The 16,633-nt window shown below is 48.5% G+C and overlaps 5 protein-coding genes and 1 long non-coding RNA gene across 13 annotated transcripts; 4 read left to right on the forward strand and 2 right to left on the reverse strand.

The window, feature by feature from the left end:
• The first annotated feature begins 1 nt into the window (after position 1).
• On the forward strand, positions 2 to 5,547 carry LOC136184068 (DNA repair-scaffolding protein-like). Of its 3 annotated transcripts, XM_065970905.1 has the most exons (31): positions 2 to 34; positions 85 to 180; positions 230 to 304; positions 361 to 567; positions 620 to 685; positions 740 to 825; positions 872 to 954; positions 999 to 1,206; positions 1,258 to 1,361; positions 1,418 to 1,646; positions 1,699 to 1,749; positions 1,807 to 1,878; positions 1,929 to 1,997; positions 2,049 to 2,173; positions 2,236 to 2,300; positions 2,343 to 2,420; positions 2,474 to 2,627; positions 2,682 to 2,743; positions 2,798 to 2,876; positions 2,923 to 3,016; positions 3,064 to 3,175; positions 3,232 to 3,282; positions 3,334 to 3,418; positions 3,476 to 3,548; positions 3,595 to 3,718; positions 3,784 to 4,349; positions 4,402 to 4,473; positions 4,524 to 4,861; positions 4,926 to 5,045; positions 5,102 to 5,130; positions 5,179 to 5,547. In XM_065970905.1, the coding sequence occupies exons 1-24, from the start codon at positions 20 to 22 to the stop codon at positions 3,526 to 3,528; spliced, it is 2,319 nt and encodes a 772-aa protein (XP_065826977.1). In that variant the 5' UTR covers positions 2 to 19; the 3' UTR covers positions 3,529 to 3,548; positions 3,595 to 3,718; positions 3,784 to 4,349; positions 4,402 to 4,473; positions 4,524 to 4,861; positions 4,926 to 5,045; positions 5,102 to 5,130; positions 5,179 to 5,547. The 3 variants fall into 3 exon arrangements, with proteins under 3 accessions (XP_065826977.1, XP_065826975.1, XP_065826976.1); XM_065970903.1 differs by having other exon boundaries at positions 620 to 825; XM_065970904.1 differs by having other exon boundaries at positions 620 to 825; positions 2,355 to 2,420.
• A 1,826-nt stretch (positions 5,548 to 7,373) lies between these two features.
• LOC136184079 (uncharacterized) lies at positions 7,374 to 9,962 on the reverse strand. Of its 4 annotated transcripts, none has more exons than XR_010669296.1 (5): positions 9,682 to 9,962; positions 9,477 to 9,633; positions 9,096 to 9,426; positions 8,111 to 9,030; positions 7,374 to 8,030 (listed from the first exon to the last, which is right to left on the reverse strand). It is a non-coding gene; the product is annotated as an uncharacterized lncRNA (long non-coding RNA). The 4 variants fall into 4 exon arrangements; XR_010669295.1 differs by having other exon boundaries at positions 7,374 to 8,350; positions 8,433 to 9,030; positions 9,682 to 9,961; XR_010669294.1 differs by having other exon boundaries at positions 8,106 to 9,030; positions 9,682 to 9,961.
• LOC136184075 (uncharacterized) lies at positions 8,093 to 9,480 on the forward strand. Of its 2 annotated transcripts, XM_065970915.1 has the most exons (7): positions 8,093 to 8,251; positions 8,305 to 8,337; positions 8,394 to 8,474; positions 8,542 to 8,876; positions 8,937 to 9,053; positions 9,112 to 9,137; positions 9,189 to 9,480. In XM_065970915.1, the coding sequence occupies exons 1-7, from the start codon at positions 8,127 to 8,129 to the stop codon at positions 9,438 to 9,440; spliced, it is 969 nt and encodes a 322-aa protein (XP_065826987.1). In that variant the 5' UTR covers positions 8,093 to 8,126; the 3' UTR covers positions 9,441 to 9,480. The 2 variants fall into 2 exon arrangements, with proteins under 2 accessions (XP_065826987.1, XP_065826986.1); XM_065970914.1 differs by having other exon boundaries at positions 8,542 to 9,053.
• An 86-nt stretch (positions 9,963 to 10,048) lies between the features above and the next one.
• On the forward strand, positions 10,049 to 11,626 carry LOC136184078 (cubilin-like). The gene is made up of 7 exons (XM_065970920.1): positions 10,049 to 10,244; positions 10,300 to 10,332; positions 10,395 to 10,484; positions 10,642 to 10,985; positions 11,033 to 11,164; positions 11,244 to 11,269; positions 11,342 to 11,626. Exons 1-7 carry the CDS (start codon positions 10,102 to 10,104, stop codon positions 11,462 to 11,464), a joined length of 891 nt encoding a protein of 296 aa, XP_065826992.1. The 5' UTR covers positions 10,049 to 10,101; the 3' UTR covers positions 11,465 to 11,626.
• Positions 11,498 to 13,989, reverse strand: LOC136184077 (cyclin-dependent-like kinase 5). Of its 2 annotated transcripts, XM_065970918.1 has the most exons (3): positions 13,137 to 13,989; positions 12,457 to 13,083; positions 11,498 to 11,953 (listed from the first exon to the last, which is right to left on the reverse strand). In XM_065970918.1, the coding sequence occupies exons 2-3, from the start codon at positions 13,034 to 13,036 to the stop codon at positions 11,658 to 11,660; spliced, it is 876 nt and encodes a 291-aa protein (XP_065826990.1). In that variant the 5' UTR covers positions 13,037 to 13,083; positions 13,137 to 13,989; the 3' UTR covers positions 11,498 to 11,657. The 2 variants fall into 2 exon arrangements, with proteins under 2 accessions (XP_065826990.1, XP_065826991.1); XM_065970919.1 differs by having other exon boundaries at positions 12,457 to 13,989.
• A 281-nt stretch (positions 13,990 to 14,270) lies between these two features.
• On the forward strand, positions 14,271 to 16,549 carry LOC136184076 (uncharacterized). The gene is made up of 6 exons (XM_065970916.1): positions 14,271 to 14,860; positions 15,211 to 15,324; positions 15,403 to 15,884; positions 15,948 to 16,115; positions 16,188 to 16,243; positions 16,307 to 16,549. The coding sequence occupies exons 1-6, from the start codon at positions 14,742 to 14,744 to the stop codon at positions 16,328 to 16,330; spliced, it is 963 nt and encodes a 320-aa protein (XP_065826988.1). The 5' UTR covers positions 14,271 to 14,741; the 3' UTR covers positions 16,331 to 16,549.
• The last annotated feature ends 84 nt before the right edge of the window (positions 16,550 to 16,633 follow it).

The following is a 16,633-nucleotide window of genomic DNA, read 5'->3' on the forward strand; positions in this document are numbered from 1 at the left end:
TTTCTGCTCACACTAAACTATGTCATTTCGCAAGGTTCTACCGTTCACTCGCCTGCACGCGTACCTGAATGACTCTCTGTTCAGGCCTGGGAAAAATTAGAAGCCGATTCCGAGTCCTTGCTGTCGTCGAAAAGGCCAAAATCGAAGCGCGACAGAAAACTACTAACACGTCGTTCCCCCGTGAGAAAGATTAGTTCAAACTTTGGCTAACGCTACGAATGGCCGCTAGGTTAGCTCCGAATGGAACCCCATCGAACGATTCTCATCGGACGAAGAAGGAGTGCCGAGAAATCGCGCCGCTAAAGTAAGAAGTTCGACCTGTGACTGACTGCAGCTATTTGTTTGTTTGTTCCCTCTCAGTTGCCCAAAAGAAGACGGCTCTTCGATTCTGACAGCTTCCGGGATTTCGATGAAATCAAACGCGAAAAAAATGTTCGAGAAGACGACATAGAATGGGAAGTCAGCGATGTTGATGTCGAATCGAGCCAAGTGGAAGAAAAATGCGTTGACATGGCAACCGAAGAAGAGAACGTAATAGAAGACTTTGAGAAATCATCGCCTGAAGAAGTATCAGAGTGTCGTGGGAGAGAACACTAGAAATAGTGAAGGGAGATTTTAGGAGGTGCAAACAGTCGATTTGAAACGTGATCCAGAAAAGGAAGTCTTGTCCGAGGAAGACGTCGAAGTAGAGCTTTGTTCCTCGCGTTCGTTGATGGTCACCCCAGCGACTGATAAACAGATTTCTCACGTGAAACAAAAGACGACGAGAGTGGCAAAGACTCCAATCGATTCCGCTAAAAAGAAAAGAAAATTTAGACACCTGAAGTAGATTAGACAATCTTTTTTTCATGCTGCTTGTACGGTTTTTTAGGACAGGTTTGGCTGAGCGACTTGAACGCTTGGTGAGCAGAGAAAAATCGGACGTTGCCTTCTGGCGTCACAAGTCACGCAAAAGTACATTGGAAGAATTTTTATGATCTCTTTACGCATTGCCTTAGATGAAGACGAGAGCGTGATTCTGGAAGTCGACAGTCTCCACAGAGAAGCGGGCTTGCTGGTAACCCAATGTCGTCAAATCAGCGGAAAACCATTAGCAGATGGGAAAGGAAGCGAAGACAGTCGTCTGCTGAACATAATTCTAACCTTACCAATCCAAAAACATCTCAAATTAATGAAGGGATCCCAGTTCAAAATGTATCCACCGTGGTAAGCAAATGATCCTTATAGAATTCCTTCGAGATTTTGCTTGCTTTTTAGGCAAGAGTTGTTTGTTCCTGAACCGGTTATCTTCTGCGTCTACTATTGCTGTACCCTGCCCAATCAGCCGTCTCCTAAATTGCTAGCGTCTCCGAAAAAGACTGGTGAGCTGAGCTGTATGAGCTGCCTGCTTAGGTAGTTTACCTTCTTTCTGCTACAGTGCAATTAGTTTCTCCAATCAAATATAGCCACCGTGTTGCTGGGTTGGACGACCGTGCTGACGGAAAGAGAGCGCGAGAGACTGCGTCTAAAAGCGATCACAGTTTGGTATCGGTTGACGAAAGTGTGGCAATTCACGGCGCTCTTTCCGACACGATACTGATCCACGGAACGGTGCAAAGACTCTACAGAAAATCGGCACCCGTTCCTACTGCATATCCTCTTTCGAAGTAAGCAGGTCACGTCACCTTGATAGTCGATCTCCAGGTTTGATTCTCAAAGATCCGTAATGGAATGTGTATTGGAAGAGAACAGGACGACAAGTACACACAGGTATTGAATGACTACCACGCTGGTGTCTAGTGTACTCATCCTCTCGGCTTGTTTCAGGTGTTCGCTTCTCGTTCAGGACTGCAAACAGCTGTGCTGTGAAATTCTTCTTCCAGAGCACGTAGACGAAACGTGAGCTCAAGACAACCGCTTATAAAACGCGTCTTCACACGCGCTTTCAGGCAATTGTGCTCTGGAAAACCTTACCTGTTCTCCAATCTCTGCCCTGTTGAACGAATGAGCCTGTTTAGGTACATTCTCTTTTTTTGTGTGCGTCTTCTTAGCAGTTTTTCTCTTTGTAGACACCCGCTTGTCAAATCTCTCGTTGATTCATTGCAACAGGGCACTTATTCGCCCCAAAAGTATTTCTACGTGCTCACGTGGCCGTCGGGAGAATCCATGTCTGTGGAACCGTGCAACAGTGAAGGCACTGACACGGCTAAACGGAGGCCTCAGTGACTTGGTAATTATTGACTGGCGTGCATTTAGAATCTCCTCTGTGCAAAAATCTTCCCTCTTACTGCGATCACGTTCTGTTGGATCGCGATTTCTTGGTATGACACTGGGAGAGAAAAGGGACCACTAATGTACAGTAGCTCTTCTTGAAGGAGAGAGGCAGTCCTGTGGGACATCGCATCAGTATTGCAACTGCGCAGATAATTTTCCACACCGAGGCAAGTTTCATTATAGGCTGCTGGGCCTTTGCGTCGTTCACGTACTTTCTTAGGACTATTCTCACCTATGTTTACGCTTTTGTCGGTCCCACTTGGTCTGTTTCCTCAGGTGTCACAAGAGCTTTTCACGTCATAGCGCGAGGCCTATCCTTCAATCAAGCAATTTTCTGTGCGTCAAAGATTTAGTAGTTGCAGATACCAGTCAAGGTGGGGGAGGATTACAGGTACTGTATGTCACGTCGTGAACGTTTTTGTGTCTAGATAATTTGGTGTTTGTTTTGGCTGACGCTTTTACTTCCGTAGAAACGGTGGACGTAGATGAGGTAAACTGTGCATACAGTCAAGTCTCCATCACAGTCAATCCTAATTTTTTTCAGGAAAACCGTGACTTTGAAACCCCACAGATACCCTTTTTGTCAGACTCTAGCGTCGAGAACTCTTTCGTGTCCTTATCAGGTACTGGCTAGACGAATCGCATCTATTTGATTACTTACACTTTTAGGGAGTGTTAGTGACGTCGACACGGACTCTGCTTTTGTCTGGCCGATCTGCACAAAGTGCACTGGTGATAATTTAGAAGAAATCGGACAAACCAAGTGAGGTATAAGGTACGAAAATACGTCCTGGACATTTTGCTCTGTAGTGAATTTTACTGTACTGACTGTGAGTTGACTGGAGTGCCTGACATTGCCGTACAGCTACAAGTCTACGTGAACAGCGACAATTTTCCGCCGCATGTAAGAGTCAAGCTACAAGTGAGACATTAAAAAGCAAGTGTCACATTCCCTTGGAGCTCGTCTTTCCTCTCTAGCTCCTGCAATCGACGATCAAACGATTGTTACCTCACACTCCTTTGACTCAAGTGGGAGAAACGTTGTCGCAGCACTCTCGTTCGTTTGAAAATTCTCTCTAGGGTGGTTGCGATGCCGAATCTGTCGTGGGTCAGCGACTTCCGTCCATGACGTGTTTCATTAGGCACATCACCCGGACTCCGCACGGTTATACGGAATGAGGCGCTTCCTCGCTTATTTTTTGGAATCGTTTTGTCTCTGAAGGACTCAAAGAATTCGTTCTCGAGGAGCTCGTGCAATGCGTTCGGTACAGATGAATAGTTGGGCGTCTTTTAAGGTGAGCACACCCATTGTCTAATGTTTGTCTAGCTTCTCTATTACAGGTTGGCGCGTCACCAAACACGACAACAAATTTTCATTAAAAATGCATCGATTTTATCTACTTTCATGATCATCGGATGAAAAATCGAGGTACTGCGATGAGACGCGGTAATTAACCGGAAGAAGGTAATTAACCGGAAGAAGTGCAGACATACTAAATAACGACTCCTCTCTCTCTCAATCTTTCTAAGACTTGAAAAACAGCATGCTCTCTCGAGAGCCTAGTACGTACTTGGCTGCAGACGGGCTTTTGGCAAATGCTTTGATCAATTCTTGAAGCCCTTGCTAACCGCAAAAGCCCGCGAGATTTTCTCTCGTGCTCGATCTCACGGCTTAGATCTAGACACCAGTTCCGTTTGGCTTGGGACCAGGGTATAGACAGCGATTGTCTCTGCTGGTGCTTGTCTGCTTTCAGTTTCTTTTGTGGCTGCGCTGATATAAGTGCGACCTGTTATCCGTCCATTCATTATCTCGTTGAGCCTTGTTGAGTGCAACACATGACGGCAAGGGTGCTTACATTCTGCATTCTACTGATCTTGATTGTGGCAATCAAATGGAGCTCAGCCTGCAAGTGCTACAGGCTCGTAGACAGGAGCAAAGACTACGACTACGAGGAATTTAGCCTTGATAACTACACAAAACGGACGCGAAAAATGAAGAAAAGGTGCGACGACGAAGACGTCGATTGCACTTGTCTACCTGATTCTTGTCAAGTCCAAATGAAATGTTGGATGCGTATGAAAAGATTTGTGGGCCGGTGAGGCAATAAGCACTTCGTACTTCTCTGACTGCGTTATCACTCTTTATAGAGAGATTCACTGGCGTGAGGAACTGAAGCATGATTCAATAATGGATTGTTCTTCAATGATGAATTTTGGCACGTATGTACATTATAAATTGATGAGCTCGCTTCATAATTCGTTATTATTAGGAATCCAGCAACTGGCCACTATAGCAACAACGTGAAGTGCCGGTGGATTTTTGTGAACGAGGGCAGGAAGAAGTTTAGTCTGACATTCACAAAGTTCGACCTTGAAGAGAGCTCTGACTGTTCACATGACTACGTCCAAATTCGATATCTAAAGCCAAATTGCAAACTAATTGATGAAAAGCCATTGAAGTTCTGCGGTTCTGGTTCTAAAATTCCTAAAGATATTTTAGACAGATTTGCTGCAAAAGCAGTTGAGGTTACATTTGTGACGGACGGATCTGTCACCCGCCCTGGATTCATGGCAACATTAACACGAATAGAAAACATGCTGATGATAGGTGACGCGCGCAAACGCACGTTTCAAAGTACAGTATGTACCATTTATTTCTTTGCTCTCTTCAGTTCGATCAGACGCAGCAATGGGCATGAGTGGCGAGTTGATGTGCTCCAGCGTTACTGGTTACAGGGATGATTGTAATAACGAAAATGCCACGGACGTCTACAAACCAAAAGTGATGATAGGCAAGCTAAACGTGACCGTTTAGTCGCATTTTTTCTCTAATGTCACTGTTTTATAGTTACTAAACGTATGGTATCTGTCAATGAAGTAAGTGCAGTCTCTGATTTTTTGAATAGTTCTAAGCTTGTCTTGCAGACTCACATGAAAATGACAGTCAACACGAAACGACTCGCGAAAGCGATGAGAATGTTCAACGAATATGAAGGAAATTGCTGCAATTTTGACATGTCTCTCATGGAGTCTATGGACAGCGTGATGGAAGGACCAACCGACTGGCCTACGCAGCCACCTGTAATACCTACCATCCCGAAGTTGCCTCCTGATGAAATAGGACCTACGAAATCAGAAGAGTGACCTGTGGACAAGTACAGTAATGACTTCGATGAGGACTTGTTTTTTCTGCCATCTAGATTAGGTCTCTCACATGGATGTAATACTGTGTCTCACTGTTTTATGTCTACGCAATCTGGCGCGGATCTGGCGCGGGCTCTGGCGCGCAACCTACGTGTTATCCGGGCATGTCTACTGTAGATACCACTTACATTTTTGCTCCAAGGAATTGGCCCACAGTAGCTACGCGAGAGCGCCTGGCATGACTCCTGGGCATGTTGACACGACCGCGCTACGCCCTCGTCAGCTTTCTTCGGCGTCGCGCCGATCGAACGTCACAGGACGGCTCCGCCTCGCGCATCCGCTCGCTGGTAACCAATCCTACGTGGCGTGCGCCCGATTTACACTAAATTCTATTCGTTTGCCTGTTTTCTAGAGGCCTCTGGTTTCGCGAGGCGCAAAAAATAAAAAAATAAAAAAATAGCACGTGGCGTACACGCTCCCATCGCGTGTTCAAAGCGTATAGATGTACGTAAGCAACACCTGTACGTGTGTCGCAAACTAACGTCATGCCGTTAGAAACAGAGAAAACGCCGAGGGAAAAGGCCTGAAAACAACGAGCTACCAGGTTTACCATTGGGGTCCTCGTGGTGTAGGCATGCACGTAAGGGGCGGGGCTCTTTGTCACGCACAGGAGTCGCTTGCATGGCGTGCCACTGCCCGCGCTCGCGAGTATAGACGATTTCCGACCGAATCTAAACATTAAGCTGGTTTCCAACTGTGTAATCGAGGGCGGGTTGGGGCTCGCGAGTGAGGGCTGGTGGCATGGCAGCGCATGAAGCTCTGACGTGTGCGTGACAGAGAGTGTAGCGGGACAACAAATCGGTGCGCAGTATAATGTAATGGCCATCTCTCACGTGCTCGGTTTGCATCACTACGTTAGTTTGCACGGGTCCTCTCCCTTGCATTAGGGTTTAGTCGGCGGCTGCTAGTAGGGTAGGGCGGATTCTGTAGTAGGCTTGTAGCTCCTTCCCCCTCGTGCTTTAGCTAGCAGCTGCCACGTGCTTTAGACCATTTTCAATGGATTTTTGAGGTAATCTAGGTTGATTCTATAGAATATAGGCATATTTAGGTCAATGGATTGGGAGGTAATTTAGGTTTCATTGCTTCCGTGTGTTTTTTCTTTCTATAGGTTTTTTCATTAGTTAGGTTTAGGTCAATGGATTTGTGAGGTAATGTAGGCTTTATTGTTTCTTGGTGATTTTGCTTTTCGGTCTGGCAGGGTAGTTCGTTAGGGTTTTTTAGGTCAATGGATTTTTCAAGGTAATTTAGGTGCCATCCTTTGAGACATAGCTGAGTCGTCATTCAAGAGTAGTGTATTGTATTAAAATTGATCTTTATCTCTAGAGAGAAATTTTAATTAGGTGTGGGAGATGCTGAGAAGAAAATGCAGTAAGAAAGAAATTGAGCAGTGAAGTTGTTTGTCTTTTTGTACAGCTTTGATCGAAATTCAACTGGATGGCGCTAAATTTGACTGGAGTGTACTAAGGTGATCTAATGCATTGTGAGTGTTTATGGTGATTATTTTTCTCAGGAGGTGATGAATCTGGTGACGAGGAAATATAAAAAGGTGCAGCTGCAAAGTTTGTGATCTTTAGCCGAACTCAGTTGTTTTTTGCAGGGTTGTCTGTGACAAGGGCCGAGAAAGAAGAGACAAGTGTATTTATAGTGTTTTTGTAGCGTACTGTGTAGTTATAGGCGCATCACTTGTCACGTGTGTATCTCGCGCTAGATCGCGTGACGCTTCTCGTCGTGGTTTGCACACCGCCGCCAGTGTGGTGTTACGGCTGAACGACGACCAGGTATTTGTCAAACGGTATTTGTTGCTGCTATTAATGTTCGTTCTTTTAGGGGTTGGGGTCCTGAGCATGACCTCGTCATAAAAAAACTGCTTCAACCGGGGTCCTGAGCATGACCCCGTCATCAAAACTGCTCATATATAGAAAGGAAGGGACGGTTGATTTATTTAATAAATTGAAAAAAATTAGCAGTGTTCCCTCGCGTTTCATGCACGGGCAGTTTTTGATGACTGGGTCTTGCCCAGGACCCCGGTGGAGCAGTTTTTGATGACGGGGTCATGCTCAGGACCCCAGTCCTAAAAAGACAAACTTAGCTGAATACGAGGCAATTAGTCTGTTTACCAGATAAATCTTGAGATTGAGAGACTTCTTGGATGGAGAGATGGTGAGACTGAGACTGCAGTCCCCACAGCTGATGTGTGCCTGCTACCGTCCTTTGTAGGCGCATGCAGGCACATTTGATATAGGCGCCATTCTCCAACAGAGACTACCAATAAATGATAGTAGCCTCTATTTGAAAATACACGCCGTGACCGTGGGCAGTTTTTCTGCTCGTGGCCGCGCATAAGCGCTGCCTGCCCAGGAGAGGTGGCCGTTTAGACGTTATTGCCTCATACCACAGGAGGCATACAGGCAGTTTAGGAGATTGCTCCTTATAGAGCAAAGTCACAATCTCCGCGGTCCGGCAGATGGACCACCCGTCCTGCCGAGGACGTTGGGACCAGAAGGTCAACCTCTTCGTCCACTTCGTCTTCAATGATGGTAGCTCGCTTAGCCTAGCAGCAGCAGCAGTCTCATCTAATTAGAAGTTGAATGTAAAGCAGGCTACGTAATGTAATGCAATTTACGGGTCTACGCCATCTAAAGTCTTACCTGACCTTTCTGTCGCTTCCAATGGCTAGAGCTGCCGTCCTTGCCCTCCTGACAACTCTAGTCGCCGCTTCGACGGCGACGAGATGCGAATTCAACGTCGACGAAGACGAGTTCAGCCTCGAAAACTACCCAAACATCGACGGAAGGTATAAAGCCGGCCGTGCCGCGTCATGTCACATTGCTTATCTTGTTTGCCCAGCCAAGTGCGATGCTGGCGACGAGTAAAGACCAGGTTAGATAAGCGACTTCGAAAACAAAGGACAGGATGTGTCAGTGCCCGTCACCTAGATTCGGCCTCTTTCGCGGGGAATTGATATACAGTCTTACCAATTCGCTCAGTCCTGCATACGAGAAATTTGCGTCGCCCGTGTACGTTCACTCCGCCGCGCTGTCGACTCAATCGTACGTATATACGTTTCTTTTTTTTCATCCCCAGAGACAATCGAACGGGCGAGTACCATCACATGATCGAGTGCAGATGGATTTTCACAAATGACAATCTGGGGAGAAAATTCAAGCTACTCTTCTCGACGTTCGATCTCGAAGATAGCCGCAACTGCGCGCACGACTTCGTTCGAGTGCGATACGTCCATCGCAGGAAGTGCAAAATAATTGATCGAGGAAAACGCTGCGGTGCGGAAATCGATGCGATTTCGCCGAAGTTCTATGCCGCAGCCGTCGAAGTCAGCTTCGTTTCCGACGAAACGGCGAGCGGTCGCGGCTTCGTAGCCACGCTCGATCGCTTGGGCGGAATCCGGTTTGTGATCGAAGGTAAGTTCTCCCCTTTTTTTCCTCCCCATGACGTGGCTCTGTTTTTTGTTGGCGAGTCAGTATCTGGACGACAGAATGAAAACGTGATGACTGGAGAGCTGTTCTGCTCGCGGGTTCCGGGCTACGATCTCGACTGCTTGTCTGATAATCCCATCTATAAGATAAAACAGATGACAGGTTAAGTAAAATAAAATAAAACTCGTTGTAGTGATTGCATACCACATTCTCCCTTCAGTGACGAAAATGGTGCGCATCAACGAGGTACTCAATCTCGTTCGAGAGTCTGCCTTAGCAAATCCGCGTTTTGTATAGACTCGCATGTCGATTCGGGTCTCGGCGAATCAACTGAAGAAAGCCATTGGCATGTACAATCGGTTCGACGGAAACTGCTGCGTTTTCGACGTTTATCTCGCCCAGTCGCTCGATTCGGATAGACCGCTGCCGCCGCTACCGCCGTCGCCGACCAAGTCGACGAACGCCTCACCGCTGCCCATTCCGACCGTCCCGACCACAAATCGCCCCCGCCACCACAAACTAGAACTACAAGATCCTAAATCGTTCTAGATATAGTTGTGTTCTTTTTGAATACAGCGTGCATACTGCCTCGGTTCTGCAATCGCGATTGCGTTGTTTGACGGTTTCAATAGTCCATATTTACTTTCGTGATCGTACAGGTGAGGAAACGTCTCGCCAGTTTCTTGGCGTCTACTCAGAAATTCTAACCCGGATCTCTCGTTTGCTTTGACGATTCGACGAACTGAAAGTAGACGGTATAAACATTATTAAAATTAATTAATGTGTTTACGGAATCTCTGCGCCAAAGTCGTCCTAAAACGGCCTCAAGCTGCCAGCCAGGTGGGTTGCGCTATCGCATATCCTTAACTTCGATTGCACAACTTTCACGATACCAGGGGCGGCGCCTTTCCTTGTTCAAACAAAAGACGCCCTTTCGCCGCTTCGCGAGACGTTCTTTTGAGTCTATTGCGAGCGAACTCGCGTGCACGCTTGGTCTGCAAGCTTGGTCTGCTTCGCACGAGACGATACAATAACGAAATAAGACAAAAACGATCGCCTTACATTTTCCCCAAGGGGACTCGCGAGGGGACTCCGATGGGCGGAGACCCGGATACGCGGCAGCTTAGCCACGTGCTCGACGTCAGATCCGGCCCCCCAATATAAACGAGATCGATTTGCCCTTGCGATCGACACTCATCGCTCAGCACTCATGACGAAAAGACTCGGCTCGCTTCTGCTGCTCCTAATCGCTGCGAAGGCCGTCAAAAGTACCTGCAACTGCGACCAAGAGTCCTTCACTCTCGACAACATCGAACAGCTGAAGGAAGACTGCATGAACAGCGGCGAGACAAGGTACGTGCCGGCGACTCCTTTTTTTGTGATCGTCTATCGTTCTGTCCTTTCGCAGGATGTTGTGCTGTTTTCGGCGCGAATATCGCAGGTACGTCACGTAGGCAGCGTGCCAAAGGGGGCACGTGCACGATTGTTGTGTTTCTCACGCAGTTTCAACGGAACGCTCCAAGTCTTTCGCGGCGAATCGCTTCCTAATCTAAGCACTCAATTGGACGACAACGAGCCGATTCAATCACCGACGTAAGAATGCGCGGTAGAGAAATGACTGAATCGCGTTTTCTCTTTTGCGCGGGCGTGAACTTTCACGTGTCCACGCGTCCTTTGGGGCATTCTCGCGGAGGGGCGGGGCATTGGAGCGCATGCTTTAATTAAATTTGAAGGTCTCTATGATCAATAGGGATAGCGAAAGCGGGAACTATTCCAACGACACCGAATGCGTTTGGATCATCCTCTCAAACAAACCGAAAATTTACACCTTATATTTTCTTTATTTTGACCTGGAGGAAAGCGATCGTTGCAAAAACGACTACGTTCAAGTGCGCTTCAGAAAGCCCTCAAACAAAAGAATCAGAGTGAGGAAAGTCAACAAGAAGGGCCGGTTCTGCGACTTCGATACACGTTCCTCGTTGGAAATCAAGAGCGAAGGCATCGAAATCACATTCGTAACAGACGCCACAAAGTCGTATAGAGGATTCAATGGTTCACTGACGTCAAACACCGCACGTCTCGTCGTAGAAAAAGGTTAGAAACGCCGCTCGGCTTTGGAGGAGGAATGTTCACCATATTAGGTAATAAATTGAGCAACCGTCGCTATGGTACTATCACGTGCTCCGAACCCATGAAAACCATAACACCCACGGGAGAGATTGAGGAAAAGTGCTTTGCTAAAGAAGGTGATGACGTCACGTGGAGGAAAGAAGGTAAGTCTGCAAGCAGAGACAGACGCGTTATTAATAATATGTCAATCAATAATGACAACGCTTTCCTTTATTATTCTAGTTAGTAGCATCGTCGCTTCCAATTCGGTGAGTGCCACTTTGACGAGGCGCACGTGCGTCTCTCATTACTATGTTTCGTTTCATATCCCCCTCTCATAGACTCACGAGCTCTGGCAAGTGAGAAAGGGCAAACTGAGACGCGCCAAGGCCCAATATGACAGGCACAAGAAGTGCTGCCTCGTCAAAGATCCCATCCTCGATGAGTACCTGAAGAACGCTTAGGGGGCCCCCACACACAAGCGAAGGGAGCTTGCGAACCATTTCTTTTCTTCGATTCATACGAGTTCATGCGCGCATAGCCTCTAGCATATCTATCTAGCGACTACATCTATCTATAGACTTTTCTTCTGCTGAGGCCAATCAATAAAAAATAAATGTATCTCACCCGCAGATACTACGAGTCGTCCTTCTCGCGTCATCGCGATTGCACGTCGACGAAGTAGGCGTGAACCAGCGCCTTATTGGCACGCAGTCGATATTTGGGATTGCAGACGAGCAGTTGCTGCAGCAATTTGCGTCCCTGCTCGTTGAGCGTCGGGCATACGTTGACGAGCGATACGGGCGGATAGGCGGGAAATTCCTTGTAGCTCGGTAGCTGTTTCATCTCCGGCCACGTGGTCAGTGTCGGCGTGCCGAGAAGTTTGAAAATTCGCTTCAGCTCGTCGTCGACGTCGTAGCCGGGAAGCAAGGGCACGCCCCCGTTGGCCATTTCTGCCAAGAAAATATTATCGATAGAGCGGACCACATTCAACATAAACATGAAAGGTTTGCGGGCATCGCTTCCTTTTCTAATGTTTTAGAGACAAAGAAAGACAAGATGGTGCACTAGTGAGGTTTTTGTACTATGTGTAATTATATATTAGGTGAGTGTTTTCGAAATGAGATCAGTGCAATCTAGCTCTATATTTACGGCCAGGTGCGTCAGACATCCTCCCTCCATTATGTATAGTCAGGTGCGCTGTAACAGGTGCATCTCTGAAACTCGATTTTCAGGAGAACGTAACGTGACTACGCAATGACGCGCAATGCAACTAAACAAATATATCCTATAACGTCGCCTATAGAATTTAGAAGGATGGATGTACGTCAAGCGTGCCAGGGGAAAGAGATCACGGAATTTGCACGTCATGCGGAGAACGGACGACCGTCCGCGCGTGCGTCATACCGTACAGAAAAAAAAAAATGACCGGAAGTTGAACGACGCGATGACTCACCGGCAAAAATGCAGCCAGCCGACCACATGTCGATCGACGTGTCGTAGACCTTCGCGTCCATGAGAACGTCGGGCGGCCGATACCAAAGCGTGACGACTTCGGCCGAGAAACAGTGTATGGGAAGACCGAAGGCGCGCGCTAGACCGAAATCGGCGAGCTTGAGTTCGCCGTTCTTATTGATCAGCAGGTTCTGCGGCTTCAAGTCGCGATGTAGGACGTTGTTCGCGTGACAGAAGTCGAGACCGAGCAGGAGTTGATGCATGAAAGACTGAACCGTTTTCGCGTCGACGTTTCCCTTGCAACTGTCAAAATACTTCTTCAAATCTTGATCGCAGTACTCGAACACCATCGTGAGACGGTGTTCCGAGTGTAGGACGTCGTAGAGGCGCACGACGTTGCGATGCTTGAGTTCCTTTAGTAGGCAAATCTCGCGCAAAGCCGAACTGGGCACGCCTTCGTCTTCGTCGTCGAGTCGAACGCGCTTTAGAGCGACGATCTCTTTCGACGTCTTGTGTTTGGCCTTGTAGACCGTCCCGTATGTTCCTTCGCCGATTTTTTCGATCTTTTCGTACTGGTCCATTTTGCGGGTTTGCCTTTCCACGCGTCCCGGATGTTTAACAGCGCGCTCTATACCGGGGGTGATAGAAAAACCGCGCTTTTCCCAAACAAGAATAACGAACCAGTCGAGGGTGTGGTAAACGGTCCAAGATGTTGGAAGCCGAAGCGATCAAATCGTATGCAAAGAACCGTTTGGTTTCGCTGTCTTTTTGCTCGTTTCAGACAGCGGAGGCGTCCCCAAATAGAACCGGACGCGGCGCGTAGCGGCGCGCAATCGAATTAGTTAATATTGGAGTGAGAAAGAATCCACTACGACTATGATGCAGCACCTGCGCGCAGCTAGAGAAATAAATCGTTAGTGTCTATTGAATTAGCTAATAAGTCCCCTACGGGCCTAGCCCACCGCTTTGGATTTACCGCGTTAGTCGAACACACAAGCACGCTTAGCAGGATGCAAATATGGTACTCATGTGGTCCGCTAAAAACCGAATCGCGGGGCGTTGTGGACGGCACGCGCGCGTTTTTGGCTTGGAGCGACGTACGCGCATATACGTGTGGCCACCGCAAAGCCGATCAAGTCGAGCGGCATTCCAGCCGTTCCAACGCAATAATCCTTCCCTATTTCGTACCCCCCGGCTTCAGTGCTGGCGCACTGACAGTAGCCACGCGATTTCGAAATGTACGTGTACGGCATTCTCATCGAAATGCAAACGACGACAAGCTGTTCGGTAGGAGATGATGGGTGCAAATGCCACTTGCAAGAGGGCCGGCGTTTGGCTTTGGCATCACGAAGACAATGAATCGGCGCTTGTGCCGAACGAGGGCGTCTGATTGCCAAGGAAAACAAGGGACGGTGTTCCCTTGTCAACTCGAACCCAACTAGAACTAGAGAAGTCCGGCCATTGATGATATTCATAGGGAGGCCAAAGAAGAAGAGTGCGAAACAAAGGGCCGCGCTTTCGGACCCTTCGAGCCGCCACTCTCCGTAGTATTAATTGATTGGTCGGACTGCGCGCGCGGTATGCGTGTGCAAACTAAAGCTACGTAGAATCAACAGAGATGTTGTTTCTGTGGTAAAGAAGGGGGAACTTCCAGGGTGCAAGTGCAAAGGAGACGCGTCACACCCCGAAGGAAAAACGTCACAGGGGGAACAAGCACAAAATCCATTATCCGAATTTCCTGTGTACGCACCGTAGGCGGCAGCGTCCTTTCGTAAAAGTAAAGGGCGGGTCCCCCGGCCCTTTTCCCTCCCCGACGCGCCCGTGGTGACCGATCAACAGCCGCCGGACAGCTGAAAGATCCAGATTGGCTCAAACTTCTGCGCGCCATTTACGTAATTGCGCGCTTAAATTCGACCCATGCAAGGTATATATTGGGAGGGAATTCGCGCCACCTGTCGTCTATACGAGAAGCCAACATCTAACAACCGACTGGTGGGCCGCCTAAAAGCGTCTCCGCGACAATTGATCGTTCGAGAAACGAGCGGGGCCGCAAGCGCTGCGATCGGGGGGCCCCCCACGCCGCGGGGTTCGCGCGCGGAAGCAGCGCGAAATTGATTAATTCGACGATTTAATTATTCACTCGGGCTACACACAAACTACATTACAGTCGGTGGGCAGGGACCGCGACCTTTATAAAAGCGACGCCCGCAACATACAGGTCATAGTTGTTCCATCCGTTCGAACCACTACTACCCCCTTTCAACTCGTCCTATCGACATCATCGTCATGTTTGCTACGTGTCTGACACTCGCCCTCGTCTGGTCAATCGCTACAATCGATAAGAAATGCGAAGCGTCTCCTCTACGCTCTCGACGTTTTGCCACTAGTCGACAGCAGGCAATAGGGTAAGAAAATGTCTAATGTCAGTCAGTTCGTTCGTCAGTCAGTTGGCCAGTCAGTCATCGCGCGATTCCGCCACTACCGGATGTGACCTAGTAGTTCTTCCACGCCATGAATCCACTATACGCGTAAAGTGCAGCGACAGTGGCACGACGCCTCCGCTGTGTAGTTACGCAAAAAAAGAAAGGATCATATTCATTTCCAATTCAATGGAAGCATTCCCCCTGACTTCCTGCCTCCTCCAAAATTCGTAGCCCTCCCCGAAACGCAATAACCGAGCCCCCCACCCGAAAGCAATTAGGTTGTCCCCTAAGAGCGAGCACAGGATATAGACCCGTTTTTTTCTCTTTTATAGAAAAGTAGAATGCTTCCTCGAGGCCACCACCGTGAAACGCGTGTGCAAGCAGAAACTCGTCCACGCGCATCCCGGCAAGAGCTGGCTCCTACAAGGCACCACGAAAACATTGAGGTGAGTGCACGGGCGCGCGAAAACCATTCAATGCGTCTAACTAAAATCCCCCCCCCCCCCCCCCCCCCCCCCCGCCAGAACTACTTGCGTAACTAAGACTGTCGAGACGAAAAAGCTCGTCTACAACGCGACACTCGACGCTCGCATGGACTCAATCAATTTTCCATCTCATGTCAACGTTACCAAGTTCCACCCGCTAGTGACGTGCACGTGGACGGCGCGCACGACGCCGCAGTCGTCGTCGTCGCGAAAATCGAAACCGACGGCCACCGCCGCCGCCGCTCTCGCCAACGCCGTCAAAAGCTATTACGTCACAATATTCAAGATGGACACCGAACACGCGAACGCGACCGCGTCGCTCTGTCTGCGCGTCGACGGCAAACAGAAGGCGTGCAGCAGCGGCGACGGCGACGACCAGGTGGGGCTCGTCTTGCCCGTTCGCGACGTGAGCGCCTCGAACGAACTCAACGTCAGCATCGTTCTGATGCTCACCAATGCGAAGGACAACGGGTGGGGGCGCGCTCGAGCGACGGGATCGTACAGCGTGGACTCTCTAACTGGTAAAACTGAGGACATCCTCTATCCACGTGCACGGGAAACGATCGATTTCATCGTATTTTTAGATCCATGCAAGGATCCGGCTCCACTGCCACTCGAACGCGGCATGTATTACTACAATCCCACGCGACGCGACTGTTCGCGATTTCGGGGCGAGAAGAGCGAGGCGAAGAGCGAGAAATTTCACGGGACGCCGTTCGGAAGCAAAAACGATTGCCGAAAGACGTGCGGCGGTAAGCGAGGGGAATCTACCGCGCGGTTAGTCAATATTATTGTTATTCATATGCCCCGTCTTTTCACTTTAGTTGATTCGCGACCATCTAGCCAAATATTTGCCCGCACACAAAGGATGCCAACGCAGGTGAGGTGTCATATGATGTTTTTGCGTCTAATGCGTATCTAAGATTGCGACTTTTTTTTGCAGAAGTCTGTTGTTCGACACATATGAGACGCTGTGTTTAGAAGTCGTTTTTTCGTTTTTTTCTACGTCCCCGTGGAGGAGGGGAAAGGAAGAGGAATCTAGTGACCGCTATATATATATATTCATCTACCAGACTTATTCCGTGTAACATACAGCATGCCAATTTATATCATGATGTATAGAGATTTTGCCAAAGTGGTCTATTTATATGATACTATATTATGCCAATTACAGGGCCTGGTCGGACGCACCTTGCATTTCTTGTCGTGTTAGCAGTCGCTTGGGCCTCGGTTGACCTTTTCCGACGGGTGCAAACCGCCTAGCAACTCC

The sequence above is a fragment of the Oscarella lobularis genome, chromosome 2, assembly GCF_947507565.1.
Source record: "Oscarella lobularis chromosome 2, ooOscLobu1.1, whole genome shotgun sequence".
NCBI classification, from domain to species: domain Eukaryota; kingdom Metazoa; phylum Porifera; class Homoscleromorpha; order Homosclerophorida; family Oscarellidae; genus Oscarella; species Oscarella lobularis.